Raw genomic sequence first — 20,587 nt, 5'->3', positions numbered from 1 at the left:
CTGGTGGGAATGTAAAATGGTGCAGCCCCTTTGGAAAACAGTCTGGCAGTTCCTCAAATGATTAAAGTTACCATGCGACCCAGCAATATGACCCATATGACCCATTCCTAGGTATACATGCAAGAGAAATGAAAGCATATAATCACATGAAAGCATACATGCATGTTTATAGCAGCCTCGTTCATAATAGCCAAAGGTGGAAACAACCCAAATGTCTGTCAGCTGATGAATGGATAAACAAAAGTGGTCTATCCATACAATGGAATATTATTCAGCCATAAAAAGAAGTGAAGTACTGATACATGCCACAGCGTGGATGACTCTTGAGAACATTATGTTACGTGAAAGAAGGCAGTTACAAAAGATCACATATTACATGATTCCCTTTATATGAAATGTTTGGAATGTCCTTCACTTGACTGAGGTCTCTGCTCACATGCCACTCCTCAGAGGCTTTCTTTGACCATCTAGCCAAACTTGCAACCCATCACTCTCAGTTCCCCTACCCTACTTTATTTATTTTTTCATGTCACTCTAATGTTACCTTGTATACTTATTTGTTTGGTTTATTGTCTGCCTTTCTTACTAGAACATAAATTCCTTCAGGGAAGGGACTTCGTATCCCAGTAACAGTGCATAGGTAGGTGCTAAATAAGTAATTTTTAAGTGTGTGCATAAGTGATAATGTTAGGAGGCAGGGTAACTTTGGAGCCACTGAGGAGACAAATGGCACCATATTCCTATTCTGACTGTCGACTCTGCCACCTTGGACAAGATAATCCATCTCTTTGATCCTCCATCTCTTCATCTACGGGTTGACAGAAACAGGGTGACAGAATGTGCATTTTAGGTCTGGTGTGAGGATTAAAAAGCCCTGAGGTGGAAGATATCCTTGCTGGATTTGAGGAACAGGAAGGAGACTAGTGTGGCTGGAAGATGATGAATGAGGGGAATGTTGAGGGAGATGAAGTTAGATGCAGAGAGAGAGATTCAGGGCTGGGTTTTATTCCAACGTGTGCTGGGAAGTTATTGGGAGGTGGAGAGCAGGGTGATGACATCATCTGATATAATCTCAGTACATTATAGAAGGATCCCTCTGGCTGCTGTGAGAGCAAGAGAGGAAGCAAAGAGACCAGTTACGGCTTTGTTCAGTGATCCAAGACAGAGATGATGGTGCCTAGGACTAGCATAGTAGAAGTGGAGCAGGTGACTACAATCTGATTCAAGACATTTTGAATCAGGGATAAGGAATTCCTCAAAGAGAGGAGTCAAGGATGCTGCCAAGTTTTGGTTTTTTTTTTTAAATTAATTATTTTCTGGCTGCCCTGGATTTTCGTTGCTGTGTGTTGGCATTCTCTAGTTGCAGTGAGCAGGGGCTACCCTTTTGTTGCAGTGCGCAGGCTTCTCACTGCGGTGGCTTCTCTTGTTGCGGAGCACGGGCTCTAGGCATGTGGGCTTCAGTAGTTGTGGCACATGGGCTCGGTAGTTGTGGCTCCCAGGCTCTAGAGTGCAGGCTCAGTAGTGTGGCTCCCGGGCTCTAGAGCACAGGCTCAGTAGTTGTGGCACACGGGCTTAGTTGCTCCGTGGCATGTGGGATCTTCCCGGACCAGGGCTCAAACCCATGTTCCCTGCGTTGGCAGGCGGATTCTTAACCACTGTGTCACCAGGGAAGCCCTGTTTTGTTTTTTAAACCAAGAAACTTCTGAGATGGGGAACACTGGTAAGAAGTGGTTTTAGGAAGAAGAGTGAATAGAAGCAAGAATTCAGTTTTCAACGTATTAAATTTAGTATACCTATTAGACATCCATGTCTATGGATACTAAAGGCCAAGAGTTAAATGAAGAGCCCAGGGTCAGAGGAATAAATTTTTTTTTTTTGTTTTTTTTTGCGGTACGCGGGCCTCTCACTGTTGTGGCCTCTCCCGTTGCGGAGCACAGGCTCCGGACGCGCAGGCTCAGCGGCCATGGCTCACGGGCCCAGCCGCTCCGCGGCATATGGGATCTTCCCAGACCAGGGCACGAACCTGTGTCTCCTGCATCGGTAGGCGGACTCTCAACCACTGCGCCACCAGGGAAGTCCTAGAGGGATAAATTTGAAAAACCCGATCATATAGGTAGCATTCAAAAGTCATGGGACTGGATGGGATTGATAAATTCATTCATCAGATATTTATTAAGCCCTTGTTTTGTGCTAAGCAGTGTTCTTCTAGGCACTACAGCAATGAACAATACACAAAGAAAAATCTATACCCTTCGAACTTACATTCTAATGGGGAGGGATAATAAAATAACATATATGGTATGTTAGCAATCAATGTTAAGGAGAAAAATAAAACAGGGATGGGTGGGAAGATTGCAGTTTTAAACAGGACGACAAGGAAAGTCCTCAGTGGGAAAATATTTGAGCTTAAGTCGTGAAGGTGAGGGCGTGAGCCGTGCACATACCTGGACGACTAGCATTCTAGGAGCTGAAGCAGGTCGACTAAGTTCACGGAAAAGCAGGGACACTGGCTGTAGAGGACAGAGCTGGGGTAGAGTGGTGGGAGATGAGGACCGAGAGTTAATGGGCTGGGGCGCGGGGGGTTGGGTGGTGAGGGTGAAGAGGAGCAGCTCTCGTACCGACAGAAACTAGGAAGGTGTCCAACAGAGAAGATCCTAAGCCTCTGCGATTCAGTTTAACGCTAGCACCGCCCCCAACCCCGCCGAAGCCCCGCCCCATTCTAAGCTCACGGCTCAGCACCTCGGCCGGAACTCAAGGGACTGGCTCCGGGACCGGAAGCAGCCTTCTACCTTACCCCATTTTGCCCGCGGTCGCGTTTCCGGTAGCGGCGGCGGGAAGCGAGCTAGTGGCGGGCTTCTAGGCCTCTGCGGAGGCGAATCCGGCGGGAATCGGAGCCATCAGAACCGCCACCATGGTGAGGAGGCACAGGCTGGCGGCGCGGGAGCTCCCGAGTCTGTTGTGGAGTGGGGAGCGCGACTAACCGCGAAGGAGGCCGTGGGTTGGCCGCTCCGGGCGGTGAAGGCCCCGGCCGCCGCGGCCCCTCAGTCGGGACAGGGAAGACCCGGACCTTGGTCGCTCGGCGGGGTGGGGGAGGGGAAGGCTGGAAATGAGGGTCCGAGGCCAGGGTCGCTCGGTGCAGGAGAGGTTAGAACTGCGTTGCGGTCCTCCACGCCGCTGTGACCATAGTGCTTGGGATCCCGTAGGCGCTGAGTAAACTTTGCAGCATGAGTGTGTGTGTGTCTGGGGTGTCGGAGCAGGTACTAGCGCCGCAGGGTTACTGGGAAGACCCGGTGAGAGACTCAGACTTGTGAAGGCGGGTGAGGGTCCGAGAAGGAGTTGCGGAAAGAGGTGGAAGGGCTTGTGTCTGAAACTAGAGTCTTGGTTCTAGTAGATGGGGAGGAGTGAACGGAGGATGAACGAGTGGAGGAAAAGTTCAACTCGTTTGTTCAGCATATATGTATGTTTGAGTATGTCTGAGTTTTCAGGCCCTAGGGCTGCACAATGAAATGTTTACTTCACCGAGTTCACTCTCTATTTGGGGACATGGATAGTATAATTCGGAATGGTAATTCAGCATTAAGTAAAAGTAACGGTGGGGGGCGGGGTAAGAAGGCTTTCTGGAGCAGAGTCCTGAAAGATTGTCAGGCGTTTTCCCAGCGAAAATGGGAGGGAATAGTGTAGATCCGGAGGATTGCCAGAACAAAGCATGAAGGGTAGCACCATTGAAAGTTCCTGGAGGGGAAAAGGAAGAATGAGGTGGGAGGAATTGGCAGGAGTCTGGTTATTAATGGCTTTACACGCTACTTAATTTTGTTGGTGATGAGGGATGCCACTGAAGGATTTTAACCAGCAAAATGACATGAACTTAGTTGTGTTTAGAAAGATAACTCTGTTCGGTAGCTGTTATATATTGGGTGAATTGGAAGCAGGGAAACCTAGTAGGGTATTGTTTGGAGAATTGGTTAGAAGAGTAGGCACTGGATTCAGGCTGACTAACATCCAACACAGCTTAACCTCTTACAGCCTCAGTGGCCTCATCTGTAAAATCTGATGTTAAAGATTAAGTGAGAGAATAGTGTTTATGGCAGTGCCTGCCAGTGAGCACCCAGTAAGAATTAGCTGTACAAGACAGATGGACCAATAAATGTTACCATAAATGTTCAGACCATGTGGTTAGAAGCTGTGATTACAGTTGGGTTAAAATGGTCATCTGAAAGAGACTGAACCACATAACTTGGGTCTCAGGGTGGCAGGAGTCGAGATTCCAATCCATGCATTTGTAGGTTCAGAGCACCTGTGCTCGTCCAAGCTCACAGAGATCAATAGTAAGCACAGTGCCTGGTACTTAGAAGGCCCTTGCATGAGTTAGGATTGGCCTATACCAGTCAGACTGATAGGAGGCTGATGAAACAAAGCAAATGCCAGGTCCTTTATTTCTAGAGAGAAGTGTAACTGCCAAGGGCACTTGACATTCTCATTGTGAGGTCTATATAGTCTCTCTATTTTACCAAAACTACATTGGAAGCCAGGCTATAAAGCAGAATAGGTTGTTGGGTTAATTAAGGAGTATGTCAGGTTATATATTCTCATTATGTGTTCAAACTCATTAGCACTCTGAGCACCAGAAAGTTTTTCTCTCCTAAAGGTAGTCTTGGAGACACACTAACAAATTATTGATTTGGGGGATTCCATTCTCGCTTCCAAGCTGATCAGCTCCTTTCTGATAACAAGCTCTTCATTGATTGGATTCTTAGTGCCAGTCCCATTCCAGCTCTTTTACCCAGTCTTTTTAATGAGATGTTGGTGTTCGACAGCACCTATAATCTACACAATGGCAGATGGCTAATCTCTGATATACTCGGGTTTCATTAGTTTGGAGCCACCTTACCCTCTCACCCCTGAAACATACACAGCATAGACAAAGGCAATTGTAATAGGAGAAAGATGATTTTAAGGGAAGGAAGAATAACAGCTCAGGATTGAAAACAGGGTGATGTGAGAGAATTCCCAGGAAAGGTCTGTGGCTGGAAGACAGAGCTGAGACTACTGAGAAAGACAGACATGGAAAAGAAGGCTGCAGCAGAAGTTTTAAGGAAGGACCAGGGCTATGTGGGTCTAAAAGAGCTGAGTCCCATTCTTCCTGATTTCTCCTTGCAGACCGTGGGCAAGAGCAGCAAGATGCTGCAGCACATCGACTACAGGATGAGGTGCATCCTGCAAGATGGCCGTATCTTCATTGGCACCTTTAAAGCTTTTGACAAGCATATGAATTTGATCCTCTGTGACTGTGATGAGTTCAGGAAGATCAAGTGAGGAGTGGGCTGTGGGGGGAGGGATTGGGTGGATGGGGAGTGGTTTGGGTGGGCGGGCCAAGTGACAGGCGGTGATGTAGCTAGCTAGTTCCTCTTGGTTTACTTTCCTGTTTTACAGGGCAGATTAAAATGGGGATATTGGACACTAAGACATCTCTTTCCTTAGTCTTGCTCTCTACTTCTAGCAGAGTACAAATTGTAAGGAGGGCTGCTAGGCTTTTTGTTTCTCTGACTTTGCGTGCCCCTGAGTACTGGGGTAAAGGGCTCTCATGTTCTCCCCACAGGTGTGTAAGGGGGGAGAGCTTGATTTTCTGGCCTCATTGCCTATTTGTAAAGCTGTAGCCTAAAGGGCTCTCCCAGTGCAGCCTGGTCTGAAACTGCTTTAAGAAGCCTCTGACCCTCTTCAGGGTAAGTGCTCAGCTCCCCTTGTGGGTTTGGGGCCAGTGATTTTTTGTTGGCATTTATAGAAACAATTGGAGAATACAATTCCATAAGTTATTAGGTAATTCCCTTGTCTTAGGACTCACAGATCTTAAGCTTCTAGGCTATTAAAAGATGTGGTCTTGCATTTCATCCTATTTTACATTCAAGGCATCTTGAGGCCCAGAGAAGTTACATGACTTCCATGATCATCCAGCTCTCTTTTGTCACGTGCAGCGTCCATAGTATGTTGCCAGTGGCTGTGAATTCCCTTTGATTCTCTTTGGGACAGTTGTTTTCTTTGTGGCATGAGGTCAAGAAATACAGCACAGAAAATGTGGTAGAGATGGCCGAGTGCCAGGTACACATTAGACAGTGACCAACAGATCAGTGTAGAACTATTCCAAATTGTTCTCTTCTGTATTTTTAAATGAAACTAACTTTATTCTGATAATTAAAAAGTGTCTATTAGAAAATATTTATGAAAAGTACATAAAAGTATGTGAGAAAAAACTTAAAATACCCAGAAAGGGTTTTTTTTTTAAATTGTGAAAGGGCAATACATGCTTTTATTAAATAAGAAGATATAGGTAAGTCAAAAAAAGGAAAAAATGGCACCCACAGAAAACTACTGTTAATATAATATAAAATATCACTAAAATGAAACCTTTAAGTTATTTTTAAAAATTAGGGTATTTTGTATTTATTTTTAGGATATTGGCTGTGGCTTTCCTTTCCTTTCCCCATCTTCTTGCGGTTATTTTTCCTGGTTTACATTCATTTATATTTTGTTCATACTTCTCTGGTTGTTGCTGTTTGGAGATTTCTGTTTTTTGTTCTTTGAGGACAAAGGTGTAATTTCTATGTAGTTAACTCTTAACCTTTTCCTTTATAACTTCTATTTCTAATGTGAGGTGAGGGGTGGAGTTACAGGCCTGTGGGGTTGAATTGGTACTAGAAGGATACTGCATGTAAGTGGAATGAGTGGGATTCAGTTGACTGAGGAATTGTTTTGGCTGCCTTCTGGCACTGGTGAGGCATTAAGCTAGAGGGAGGAAAAGGGTAATAGCAAAGAAGAGATGACTGAGGAAAGGCTTTCACAGTGGCTACATGAGTGAGCCAGGGCTGGGCTTTCTTGACTCTTACCCTGTCTCTTGGTTTGTACATCCTATTGGCACGGGAGACAACCACCTAAGGGGTTACAAGTTCAGCCTGTGAAGACTGTCCAGAGGAGCTGTCTTAGGGAAAGTTTATGTACCATTTGTCAGTAGATATAGTGTAAAACAAATCTTGGAGTGTCCTTAGGTAGGTGAACTTGAACTTTACCCTTTTTCTAATGCTTGCTTTTTTATTCCTTCTCCTAAACCTGTCTTTAGACCAAAGAACTCAAAACAAGCGGAGAGAGAAGAAAAGCGAGTCCTTGGTCTGGTGCTACTTCGAGGGGAGAACCTGGTCTCAATGACAGTAGAGGGACCACCTCCCAAAGATGTAAGTCAGCAGAGAGCCAGTGCAAGGCCAGGAACCTTGTGCAAGGGAGGCCCCACCTGAGCCAGGCTCTGTGTGGGGTTCTCTCTTTCATTGCAGTACTCACAGGCATCCTCTGGTTTCTGTCCCCCATTTACAGATAATAAACCAGAATCTTAAAGAGGTTACCTTGCAAGTAAGAAGTAGGGAACTAGAATTTGAGTGTTTCTAACTTGAAAGCCCTCCCTTCTTCTTTAGTTGGTGGACATAGTGAGTCAACAGAAGAGGCATCTAAGGCCATCTGGGTCAATTCTTAATGTGATGACAGTTCAGTGACCGTAAAAAGTCATAACTCCAAACAGTAGAATACATATGTACTTCTTGTACAGTTATAGAATAATAGTTAATGTTTATTAAGCATCTGCTATGTGCCAAGCTCTGTGGTACCTTCAGTATTTGATTTAATCCTTATAACAGTCTTTTGAGATAAATGATTCCCACTTTATAGATAATACAGACTGAGGTTTAGTAACTTGCACAAGGTGTCACAGCTAGAAAGCGGTGATACTGGCATTTGATTCCAGGCAGTCTTGGTTCATTAACATCAGCCTACCTTTAGAGATAGAAGAGGCTTTAGAGGATCTAACCAAATTTTTTTTCCCTTTTTCATTTTAATATATTGTTTGTTAAAGGAATAATCCTCTTACCTTGTTTTAATTTTTGTCCACATGTTTTTTTTTTTTTTTACTTAACATGTAATAGGTATGTAATATATCATTCTGCTTTTTCGCTTAATATTGTAAACATTTTTCCAGTTGCTGTACACTTTTAAAAAGTCATGGGCTTCCCTGGTGGCGCAGTGGTTGAGAGTCCGCCTGCCAGTGCAGGGGACACGGGTTCATGTCCTGGTCCAGGAAGATCCCACATGCCACGGAGCGGCTGGGCCCGTGAGCCATGGCCGCTGGGCCTGCGCGTCCGGAGCCTGTGCTCCTCAACGGGAGGGGCCGCAACAATGAGAGGCCTGTGTACCGAAAAAAAAAAAAAAATCTCTAGGCCACAAGCATTTTAACATGTATCTTTATTTTTCAGACTGGCATTGCACGAGTGCCACTTGCTGGAGCTGCTGGGGGCCCAGGGATTGGCAGAGCTGCTGGCAGAGGAATCCCAGCTGGTGTTCCCATGCCCCAGGCCCCTGCAGGACTTGCTGGGCCGGTCCGTGGGGTTGGTGGGCCATCCCAACAGGTGAGGAGTTGGGGAAGGGGTACCAACGTCTGGTGGTTAAAATATAGGATAGAGTGAGGGTCCACAGTTTGGGAAGAGTCCAGAGTGATCAATCAACTTATGATTGTCAGGCTCTCAGTATTTCACTGTGCTTCACATATGGTCCCAGAGTCAAGCAAAAAGGAAAACTTGCTATTACAAAATAATGTTGATACTATTAAAGATGCAGGGGATTTCCCTGGTGGTCCAGTGGTTAGGACTCTGCGCTTCCACTGCAAGGGGGCATGGGTTCAATCCCAGGTCGTGGAACTAAGATCCCACATGCTGCGAGGTGTGGCCAAAAAATGGGCAAAAAAAGTAAAGAGGTGTATAAAAAGTATTTTGGCCAACTGAATTGGAACAAAGTGTTTCCATGACAGCATTTGAATTCTTGACCCTTGAACAATGCAGGGGTTAGGAATGCCAACTGTTTAGTTGAAAATCTGCATATAACTTTACAGTTGGCGCTCTGTATCCAAGGATTTGACCAAGATTGTGTGTAGTACTGTAGTATGTATTGAGAAAAATCTGCGGATAAGGAGACCCTGGCACTTAAATCCATGTTCAAGGTCAGCTGTACCACAGCTCTTGCAACCTATTATCAGTCTTACTTGAAAATGCAAGTGCCTTATCTAATTTGGATTGGGCATACTTAACTTAGGCCTAGAAAATGAGAATTGAGCATTCAAGCTTGATCTTCTCTGACAGATAGTTTTATTTTTTATTTACTTATATATTTATTATTATTTTTAAAAATTTACTTATTTACTTTTGGCTGCGTTGGGTCTTCATTGCTGCACGCAGGCTTTCTCTAGTTGCGGCGAGCGGGAACTACTCTTTGTTGTGGTGTGCGGGCTTCTCACTGCGGTGGCTTCTCTTGTTGCGGAGCACGGGCTCTAGGTGCACGGGCTTCAGTAGTTGTGGTGCATGGGCTCTAGAGTGCAGGCTCAGTAGCTGTGCATGGGCTTAGTTGCTCCACGGCATGTGTGGGATCTCCCCAGACCAGGGATCGAACCCATGTCCCCTGCGTTGGCAGGTGGATTCTTAACCACTGCACCACCAGGGAAGTCCCTGGCACATAGTTTTAAATAGGAAGTCTGATGCCACGAGTTGTAGCTTAGGGGATTTGGTGTCTGCTGTTTCTTTACCAAATTGGGGAGGAGAGTGGGACACCGCATTGCACTGTACTGTTCTGCCTAACTTCTCTCCTGTGTCCTCTTAGGTGATGACCCCACAAGGAAGAGGCACTGTTGCAGCAGCTGCAGCTGCTGCCACAGCCAGTATTGCAGGGGCCCCAACCCAGTACCCACCCGGCCGTGCGGGTCCTCCCCCACCTATGGGCCGAGGGGCACCCCCTCCAGGTGAGAAGCCCATGAGGAGAACCTTGCTAATTGATAGAAGATGCCTTAGCTGGATTTATGATGAGACATAACCTTGACTGAAACTGATGATGAGTTTGTGTAATTAAGCAGGATTACTCTGAGATCCAGCTTGGCTGACTGACTGTGGAACTATCTGGGCAAGAGCCTCACTTCTTTGGCTCAAGTCCTGGTTTGCTAGGAGGGGCTGGGAGGGTGGAATGGTCCTTCTGTCTCAAAACTTGGTGGACAGTTTTGTATGTTTCCTGCTACCTTTTCAAGACAGACACTTGAGCTATATTCTTGGGGCTTTTCTCTTGCAGGCATGATGGGCCCACCTCCTGGTATGAGGCCTCCCATGGGTCCTCCAATGGGGATTCCCCCTGGACGAGGCACTCCAATGGGCATGCCCCCACCAGGCATGCGGCCCCCTCCCCCAGGGATGCGAGGTAAGTGCCTTCAGCAGTTGCGTTGACTTCCTTCTCTAGAGCCATGTTGGGATGGGCAATGGAGGGAAGATTGGATTTTGACCATACCTTTGGGCTTTTAGGCCTTAAGCCTCAGGAAGTGAACTCTTAGAGGACAGTTTTGTCCAGAAAGGAAAGAGGGAACAAGCATTTCTTAAATTGACCTTACCTCCCTCTTAGAACAGTGAGAGCAGCCCTGTACACAGGGCTCAGTGTCCAGGGCAGTATTCTCAGGTCACTGTAAAATAATGCATTTTGTTGCATGACCAACAAAGGTCTTATGCCCTTTGGTTTGGGAGTGTCTAGTAATTAAGGAGGGGCTCTGTGCTTTGCTACACTATTATGTGTATCTGTTTAATTCCAGTTTGAGAAATGCTGAAGTAGATCAGCTCTCTCATTTTATAGATGAGGAAACAGGCCCAGAGAGCTCAGTGTCCAGACCAGTGTTCTTTCCACCAAGCCATAGTGGCCTCTAAGTTAACCCACGGCCAAACCTGCTGACCACTGTGTCTCTAATTCGGGTTTTCCATTTATGAGCTTTATAAGCATAAGGAGCCCAGTTAGCCCCAGAGGAGTCCCCCTCTGATCATTTGATAACTGCAGGGTGTGGGAGGCTGGGGTAGGGTGGGGATTCAAGTTGCAGATCAGGCACTGACTAAACTTCTTACTCTTACTTCAGGCCTTCTTTGACCTTGGCCACAGAGTTATGGAAGTAGCTCCACAGAGGCGTGGGCCCGATTCCCCAGGGCCACGTTACCACACCTGTTTGTTTGTTAAGCCGTTGTTCGCGGAGTCTCACCGGATTGTCTGGTTTCCCTTACAGGGCCCCCTCCCCCGGGAATGCGCCCACCAAGGCCCTAGACTCATCTTGGCCCTCCTCAGCTCCCTGCCTGTTTCCCGTAAGGCTGTACATAGTCCTTTTACTTCCTTGTGGCCTGTGACACTAGTTTATAATAAACTCTTAAGAGAATATTATAAATGCACCTGGTATGTTTGTTTATTTTCAGAAAAACCTTTGATATGCTGGGTGCTTAATACGAAGCGTTGCCTTGAAAAAATTTAGCCCTAATTGTAGCTGCTTCCCTTGTAAAATACTATATTCATGTATAGAGATGCACAGCCTCATCCAAGAGAATTACAAAATTGAACTACAAGAAGACATTTCACTTGTCAAACTGGCAAAGATCATTTTGTTGATATAAACATTCGTACCCTGTTGTGATTGGTATGTCCTCTTTGGAAGGCACTAATCTAGGTAACTTCTTGAGCAGTACTTTATTTTATTTTTTAGAAACTAAATGTTACAGTTTATTCCATCTTCATGATTAAAGGCGTTACAGGGCAGGGTGGGTAAGCAAGGCAGATAAAGCAACCCCCCCCCCCCCAACATTTAACCAGATGCCTCATTTTGGTGTTTTTATCATATACAGGTTGACTTAATTCATTGACTTAAGTTGAAAGGTGGCAACAACAAATCTTTGCCATTTAGGATCTTCCTCCTTAGCTACTACAAGGATCTTAATTCCTGAACTACACCATGAGCTCTGAAATGGTGTTCACCACACTGTTCTTGAAGTTTTCACATCTTAACATAAGATCTGACACCTCTTGTTAAGGTAGGCAACTGTTAAAAGCTGTCTTTCTCTTGGCTCACCCAGTCCATCAGCAATCTTAACAATTAAGTTACTATATAAAAATAAAACTGTGCTCCCAAGCATTGATTTTCTAGAGCATTAGCTCCCTGAGAGAAAAGAGAGATCCTAACCAGTTGCTTCCATGAACAGTAACCCCAGTACAGTGTACGGAATGTCCTTCGAAGCATAGCCCAAGAGGTTAGGCAACCTTGGTCATCCTGACGAGCTTATCAGCATTTACATACAAGATATATTTAAAACTGATCCCAGGGCTTCCCTGGTGGCACAGTGGTTGAGAGGCCACCTGCCGATGCAGGGGACATGGGTTCGTGCCCTGGTCCGGGAAGATCCCACATGCCACGGAGCGGCTGGGTCCATGAGCCATGGCCGCTGAGCCTGCGCGTCTGGAGCCTGTGCTCCGCAACGGGAGAGGCCACAACAGTGAGAGGCCTGTGTACGGCAAAACAAACAAACAACAACAAAAACCTGATCCCAGACCAAATATTGCAACCATAATCCCAAATAATCCCATTATTTAGTGTGCTGAGATGCCAAAGCCAGAAATCTCAGAGTGATGGTTCATCATTTTCTACAAGTGAGAGGAAAATACCAAGGAGGAAAGGAAACTCCTCCCTCCTAAATTTATCAAATCCATGCTATCTTCACAGCTTTAATTGACACGATCCAGAGTCCTCAATTTCCCGATATGAGGAGTCCATTTTCAAGGTGACTGTCAAGATCAAGAAGAACTTTCAGTCTTTTCTTTGCCATGCCCATGAACCTCCAGTCCTTCAATAGGAATCTCCTCCTTTATTGCTTTCTGAACTCACTGCTGAGTGCTCGAAGAGGTCGGTGCATGGGTCCCCATTGAGGAACTTCTCGGCAAACCAGCAATTGAAGCACTGGTCACACTTGTGCTTCGTGTCAGTGCAAGCCTCCCTTACGCTGTTCATGGTGTCAGCATCCACAGCAGTTGAGCAGTACTTGAGATTATCATATTTTTCTACAACAAAGTATGAAGGAAATACTAAAAATGGAAATTAATCCTATTGGAAGAGGAACAGTTTTGGTATAACTTTCTCCTGGGGTCATATGCATACATGTAGTCTAATCCAATTTTTGATTTGTGGGGTATCCATGACTTCTTTCACCCAAAGTCTGTCTTTAGTTGATAGATCACTAAGCAGTACTCTAGTAGTACATCAGGCTTAAAGGATACAGAAATAAAGTGGATACTTTAAAAATTACTGCCTTGCAGGGGGACCATTCTAAATGCAAAGGAGACCTTAATGAAAAAGAAGAGACTAGTGTAGTATGGAGGTGTATCTCCAGGGATATTAAGGTGGTTCACCATAAAAATCAAATATGCCAAGCTAATATGACAAGAAGAAAGCCATATAATCTTCTCAGTAGATGCAGAAGACATTTGGTAAAATTCTAATGCTCGTTAGGAATAGAAAGGAAATTTATAAACATGATACAGGGATTTATGAAAAAAACACAGCAAGCATAATAGTGAAAGGCTGAAAACTACCTTTAAGATTAGGAATAAGACAAGGGTGTCCACTTTCACCACTGCTATTCACGATTATACTGGAAGGTATAGCAGAGCAATTAAGGAAGAAAAAAGCCAGATTGGGAAGGAAGAAGTAAAACTTCACAGATAAAATCCTATATATAGAAAATCCCAAAGAATCCATAAGAAAGCTCCTAGAGCTGATAAGTAAATTCAGCAAAATTGCAGGGTATGAGATTGCACACAAATCAACTGTATTTCTATACACCAGCAACAATCTGAAAAAAATTTTTTAATTCCATTTACAACAGCAGCCAAAAGAATAAAATACTTGGGAATCAATTTAAACAAGGTGGTGAAAGATTTGTACACTGAAAGTTACAGGGACTTCCCTGGTGGTACAGTGGTTAAGAGTCTGCCTGCCAGTGCAGGGGACATGGGTTTGAGCCCTGGTCTGGGAAGATCCCACATGCCGTGGAGCAACTAAGCCTGTGTGCCACAACTACTGAGCTTGTGCTCTAGAGCCCACAAGCCATAACTACTGAAGCCTGTGCTCTGCAACAAGAGAAGCCACCTCAATGAGAAGTCTGTGCACTGCAATGAAGAGTAGCCCCTGGTCACTGCAACTAAAGAAAGCCCATGCGCAGCAACAAAGGCCCAACACAGCCAAAAATAGATAATAAATTTATGAAAAAAATAAAATTACAAACATCCTGAAAGAAAACCTAAATAAATGGTAAAACATACCGTGTTCATAGTTTGGAAGACAATTTTGTTAAAATGGCAGTATTTCCCAAAGTGCTCTATAGATTAAATGCAATCCCTATCAAAATTCCAATGGCTCTTTTTTTTTTGGCAGAAGTGGAGAAGCTCATCCTCAAATTCTTTGAAGGTTCAAGGGGTCCTGAATGGCAAGAACAATCTTGATGTCTCACACTTCCTGATTTCAAAACTTAGTACAAAGCTTGAGTAATCAAAACTGGTATGGCATAAGGATAGACATAGACCAATGGAATGGAATTGGGAGTCCAGAAATAAGCCCTTGTATATGTGGCCACAAAAGTGCCACGACCTCTCACTGGGAAAAGGATAGTCTGTTCCACAAGTGGTGCTAAGACAACTGGAAAACCACATACAAAAGAATGAAGTTGGACACCCAGCTAACTTCATATATCACTCATTAACTCAAAATGGATCAACAATCTATAAGAACTAAAACTATAAATTACCAGAAGAAAATAAGTAAGTCTTGATGGGCTTGGGTTTGGTGATAGGTTCTTAGATTTGACACCAAAAGCACAAGAAACAAAAAAAATGGACTTCATCAAAATTAGAAATTGCATCAAAGGACATTATCAAGAGTGTGAAAAGGTAACTTACAGAATGGGAGAAAATATTTACAAATCATATATCTGATTTGGGTTTAATATTCAGACTATATAAAGAACTTTTACAACTCAGCAATAGAAAGGTAAACAGCCCAATTAAAATGTCAGCAAAGGAATTGAATACACAGTTCTTCAAAGAAGATATGGATGACACATGAAAAACTGTTCAACATCATTGGTCATTAAATTCAAATCAAACCCACAATGAGATACCACTTCAACCCACTAGGATGGTTTAATGGGGAAAAAAGTTGGCAAGGCTGCACAGGAATTGTGCATTGCTGGTGAGAATGTAAAATGTTGCAGCCACTGTGTAAAATGGTTTGGCAGTTCCTCAAAAAGATAAACAGAATTACCATATGAGCCAACAATCCTACTCCTAAGTATATATCCAAGAGAAATGAAAATATATGTCTACACAGAAACTTGTACACGAATGTTTATAGCAGTGTTCATAACAAGCAAAAGGTGGAAACAACCCAACTGTCCATCAGTGCATGAATGGATAGATAAATTGTGGCCTATAAATTCAATGGAATATTATTCAGCCATAAAAGGAATGAAGTATTGATACCAGCTACTACTTGGATGAACCTTGAAAATATTCTGCTAAGTAAAAGAAACCAGACACAAAAGGGCACATATGATTGCTTTTTTTTTAATTGAAGTATAGTTGATATACAATATATAAGTTACAGGTGTACAATATAGTGATTCACAGTTTTTAAAGGTTATACTGCATTTATAGTTATTTTTTAAAAATAGCTCTTTATTAGAGTATAATTGCTTCATAATACTGTGTTAGTTTCTGTTGTACAACAAAGTGAGTCAGTCATATGCATACATATATCCCCATATCCCCTCCCTCTTGAGCCTCCCTCCCACCCTCCCTATCCCATGTCTCTAGGTTGTCGCAAAGCACTGAGCTGATCTCCTTGTGCTATGCTGCTGCTTCCCACTAGTTAACTATTTTACATTCGGTAGTGTATATATGTTGATGCTACTCTCACTTCGCCACAGCTTCTCCCTCCCCTGCTGTGTCCTCAAGTCCATTCTCCATGTCTACGTCTTTATTCCTGCCCTGCTGTTAGGTTCATCAGTACCTTTTTTTTTAGATTCCATATACATGTGTTAGCATACAGTATTTGTTTTTCTCTTTCTGACTTACTTCACTCTGTATGACAGGCTCTAGGTCCATCCACCTCCCTACAAATAACTCAATTTCGTTTCTTTTTATGGCTGAGTAATATTCCATTGTATATATGTGCCACATCTTCTTTATCCATTCATCTGTTGATGGACATTTAGGTTGCTACCATGTCCTGGCTATTGTAAATAGTGCTGCAATGAACATTGTGGTACATGTCTCTTTTTGAATTATGGTTTTCTCAGGGTGTATGACCAGTAGTGGGATTGCTGGGTCATATGGTAGTTCTATTTTTAGTTTTTTAAGGAACCTCCATACTGTTCTCCATAGTGGTTGTATCAATTTACATACCCACAAACAGTGCAGGAGGGTTCCTTTTTCATCATACCCTTTGCAGCATTTATTGTTTCTAGATTTTTTGATAACAGCCATTCTGACCAGTGTGAAGTGATACCTCATTGTAGTTTTGATTTACATTTCTCTAATAATTAGTGATGTTGAGCATCTATTCATGTGCCTCTTGGACATCTGTATGTCGTCTTTGGTGAAATGTCTATTGAGGTCTTCTGCCCACTTTTTAATTGAATTGTTTGTTTTTTTGATATTGAGCTCCATGAGCTGTATGTATATTTTGGAGATTAATCCTTTGTCCGTTGTTTCTTCTGCAAATATTTTCTCCCATTCTGAGGGTTGTCTTTTCATCTTGTTTATGGTTTCCTTTGCTGTGCAAAAGCTTTTAAATTTCATTAGGTCCTGTTTGTTTATTTTTGTTTTTATTTCCATTACTCTAGGAGGTGGGTGAAAAAAGATCTTGCTGTGGTTTATGTAAAGGAGTGCTTTTCCTATGTTTTCCTCTAAGAGTTTTATAGTGTCTCGTCTTACATTTAGGTCTTTGGAGTTTATTTTTGTGTATGGTGTTAGTGTTCTAATTTCTTTTTTTTACATGTAGCTGTTCAGTTTTCCCAGCACCACTTATTGAAGAGGCTGTCTTTCCTCCGTTGTATGTTTTTGCCTCCTCTGTCATAAATTAGGTGACCATATGTGCGTGGGTTTATCTCGGGGCTTTCTATCCTGTAGCATTGATCTATATTTCTGTTTTTGTGCCAGTACCATACTGTCTTGATTACTGTAGCTTTGCAGTATAGTTTGAAGTCGGGGAGCCTGATTTCTCCAGCTCCGTTTTTCTTTCTCAAGATTGCTTTGGCTATTCGGGGTCTTTTTTGTTTCCATACGAATTGTAAAATTTTTTGTTCTAATTCTGTGAAGAATGCCATTGGTAGTTTGATAGGGATTGCATTGAATGTGCAGATTGCTTTGGGTAGTATTGTCATTTTCACAATATTGATTCTTACAATCCAAGAACATGGTATATTTCTCCATCTGTTTATGTCATCTTTGATTTCTTTCATCAGTGTTTTATAGTTTTCCGATAATAAATCTTTTGTCTCCTTAGATAGGTTTATTCCTAGGTATTTTATTCTTTTTGTTGCGATGGTAAATGGGATTGTTTCCTTAATTTCTCTTTCTGATTTTTCATTGTTAGTGTATAGGAATGCCAGAGATTTCTGTGTATTAATTTTGTATCCTGCAACCTTACCAAATTCATTGATTAGTTTTAGTAGTTTTCTGGTAGCATCTTCAGGATTTTCTATGTATAGTATCATGTCAGAGGCAAACAGTGACAGTTTTACCTCTTCTTTTCCAATTTGTATTCCTTTTATCTCTTTTTCTTCTCTGATTGCCATGGCTAGGGCTTCCAAAACTATGTTGAATAAGAGTGGCGAGAGTGGACATCCTTGTCTTGTTCCTGATCATAGTGGAAATGCTTTCAGTTTTTCACCATTGAGTATGATGTTTGCTGTGGGTTTGTCATATATGGGCTTTATTATGTTGAAGTAGGTTCCCTCTATGCCAATTTTCTGGAGAGTTTTTAACCATAAATTGGTGTTGAATTTTGTCAAAAGCTTTTTCTGCATCTATTAAGATGATCATATGGTGTTTATTCCTTAATTTGTTGATATGGTGTATCACATTGATTGATTTGTGTATATTGAAGAATCCTTGCATTCCTGGGATAAATCCCACTTGATCATGGTGTATGATCCTTTTAATATGTTGTTGGATTCTGTTTGCTAGTATTTTGTTCAGGACTTTTGCATCTATGTTCATCAGTGATACTGGTCTATAATTTTCTTTTTTTGTGACATCTTTTTCTGGTTTTGGTATCAGGGTGATGGTGGCTTCATAGAATAAATTTGGGGGTGTTCCTCCCTCTGCAATTTTTTGAAAGAGTTTAAGAAGGATTGGTGCTAGCTCTTCTCTAAATGTTTGTTAGAATTAACCTGTGAAGCCATCTGGTCCTGGACTTTTGCTTGCTGGAAGATTTTTAATTACAGTTTCAATTTCATTACTTGTGATAGGTCTGTTTATATTTTCTAATTCTTCCTGGTTCAGTCTTGGAAAATTGTACCTTTCCAAGAATTTGTCCATTTCTTCGTGATTGTCCATTTTATTGGCATATAGTTGTTTGTAGTAGTTTCTTATAATCCTTTGTATTTCTGTAGTATTAGTTGTGATTTTTCCTTTTTCATTTCTAATTTTATTGATTTGCATCCTCTCTCTTTTCTTCTTAATGAGTCTGGCTAAGGGTTTATCTATTTTGTTTATCTTCTTAAAGAACCAGCTTTTAGTTTTATTGATCTTTGCTATTGTTTTCTTTGTTTCTATTTTGTTTATTTCTGCTTTGATCTTTATGATTTCTTTCCTTCTACTGACTTTGCGTTTTCTTTGTCTTCTTTCTCTAGTTGCTTTAGGTGTAGGGTTAGATTGTTTATTTGAGATTTTTCTTGTTTCTTGAGGTGAGATTGAATTGCTATAAACTTCCCTCTTAGAACTGCTTTTGCTGCATCCCATAGGTTTTGGATCATTGTATTTTCATTGTCATTTGTTTCTATGTATTTTTAAATTTCTTCTTTGATTTCTTCAGTGATCTCTTAGTTATTTAGTAGGGCACTGTTTAGCCTCCATGTATTTGTGTTTTTTACATTTTTTTTCTTGTAATGATTTCCAATCCCTTAGCATTGTTGTCAGAAAAGATGCTTGATACAATTTCAATTTTCTTAAATTTTCCGAGGCTTGCTTTGTGACCCGAGATGTGATCTATCCTGGAGAATGTTCCTTGTGCACTTGAGAAGAAAGTGTATTCTGCCACTTTCGGGTGGAATGTTCTATAAATATCAATTAAATCTGTCTGGTCAATTGTGTCATTTGAAGATTGTGTTTCCTTATTTATTTTCTGTTTGGATGATCTGTCCATTAGTGTAAGTGGGGGGTTAACGTCCCCTATTGTTATTGTGTTACTGTTGATTTCCCCTTTCATGGTTGTTAGCATTTGCCTTATGTATTGAGGTGCTCCTACGTTGGGTGCATAAACACTTATAATTGTTATATCTTCTTGGATTGATCCCTTGATCATTACGTAATGTCCTTATCTCCTGTAACAGTCTTTATTTTAAAGTCTATTTTATCTGATACGAGCATTGCTACTCCAGCTTTCTTTTGATTTCCATTTGTGTGGAATGTTTTTCCATCCCTTCACTTTCAGTCTGTATGTGTCCCTAGGTCTGAAGTGGGTCTCTTATAGACAGCATATGTATGGGTCTTGCTTTTGTGTCCATTCAGCCAGTCTGTGTCTTTTGGTTGGGGCATTTAATCCATTTACATTCTAGGTTATTATTGATTTGTATGTTCCTATTACCATTTTCTTAATTGTTTTGGGTTTGTTTTTGTGGGTGTTTTTCTTCTCTTGTGTTTCCCGCCTAGAGAAGTTTCTTTAGCATTGGTTGTAAAGCTGGTTTGGTGGTGCTGAATTCTCTTAGCTTTTGCTTGTCTGAAAAGCTTTTGATTTCTCTGTCGAATCTGAATGAGATCCTTGCCAGGTAGAGTAATCTTGGTTGTAGGTTTTTCTCTTTCATTACTTTAAGTATATCCTGCCACTCCCTTCTGGCCTGCAGAGTTTCTGCTGATAAATCAGCTGATAACCTTATGGGGATTCCTTTGTATGTTATTTTTTGCTTTTCCCTTGATGCTTTTAATATTTTTTCTTTGAATTTAATTTTTAGTAGTTTGATTAATATGTGTCTTGGTGTGTTTCTTCTTGGATTTATCCTGTATGGGACTCTCTGTGCTTCCTGGACTTGGGTGGCTATTTCCTTTCCCATGTTAGGGAAGTTTTCCACTATAATCTCTGCAAATATTTTCTCAGACCCTTTCTTTTTCTCTTCTTCTTCTTCTGGGACCTCTATAATTCGAATGGTGGTGTGTTTAGTGTTGTCCCAGAGGTCTCTGAGATTGTCTTCAATCCTTCTCATTCTTTTTTCTTTATTCTGCTCCTTGGCAGTTATTTCCACCATTTTGTCTTCCAGTTCACTTATTCGTTCTTCTGCCTCAGTTATTCTGTTATTGATTCCTTCTAGTGTATTTTTCATTTCAGTTATTGTGTTGTTCATCTGTTTATTTGTTTTTCAGTTTTTCCAGATCTTTGTTAAATATTTGTTGTATTTTCTCAATCTATGCCTCCATTCTATTTCCGAGATTCTGTATTATCATTACTCTGAATTAT

The 20,587-nt window shown here is 42.1% G+C and overlaps 1 protein-coding gene and 1 pseudogene across 2 annotated transcripts; one reads left to right on the top strand and one right to left on the bottom strand.

The window, feature by feature from the left end:
- Nucleotides 1-2,753: 2,753 nt before the first annotated feature.
- Nucleotides 2,754-11,496, top strand: SNRPB (small nuclear ribonucleoprotein polypeptides B and B1). 2 transcript variants are annotated; one of them, XM_027078730.1, is made up of 7 exons: nt 2,754-2,914; nt 5,158-5,309; nt 7,109-7,220; nt 8,286-8,438; nt 9,679-9,817; nt 10,138-10,263; nt 10,961-11,496. In XM_027078730.1, exons 1-7 carry the CDS (start codon nt 2,912-2,914, stop codon nt 10,969-10,971), a joined length of 696 nt encoding a protein of 231 aa, XP_026934531.1. In that variant the 5' UTR covers nt 2,754-2,911; the 3' UTR covers nt 10,972-11,496. The 2 variants fall into 2 exon arrangements, with proteins under 2 accessions (XP_026934531.1, XP_026934530.1); XM_027078729.1 differs by having other exon boundaries at nt 11,105-11,264.
- Nucleotides 11,497-12,329: 833 nt separating this feature from the next.
- On the bottom strand, nt 12,330-13,770 carry LOC113605404 (TP53-regulated inhibitor of apoptosis 1 pseudogene; annotated as a pseudogene).
- Between the last annotated feature and the right edge of the window lie 6,817 nt (nt 13,771-20,587).

This window comes from Aethalodelphis obliquidens, unplaced genomic scaffold (genome assembly GCF_003676395.1).
Source record: "Aethalodelphis obliquidens isolate GAN/ISIS:26980383/991018 unplaced genomic scaffold, ASM367639v1 scaffold42, whole genome shotgun sequence".
Lineage (NCBI taxonomy): Eukaryota > Metazoa > Chordata > Mammalia > Artiodactyla > Delphinidae > Aethalodelphis > Aethalodelphis obliquidens.
Note: the sequence above shows the minus strand (reverse complement) of the source record. Positions and strands in the feature narration are given on the sequence as shown.

Bases quoted from the DNA above. Each gene is read 5' to 3' on its own strand.
- SNRPB (XM_027078729.1), top strand. The intron at 5,310-7,108 runs GTGAGGAGTGGG...ACCTGTCTTTAG, and splicing joins GATGAGTTCAGGAAGATCAA to ACCAAAGAACTCAAAACAAG. The intron at 8,439-9,678 runs GTGAGGAGTTGG...GTGTCCTCTTAG, and splicing joins TTGGTGGGCCATCCCAACAG to GTGATGACCCCACAAGGAAG.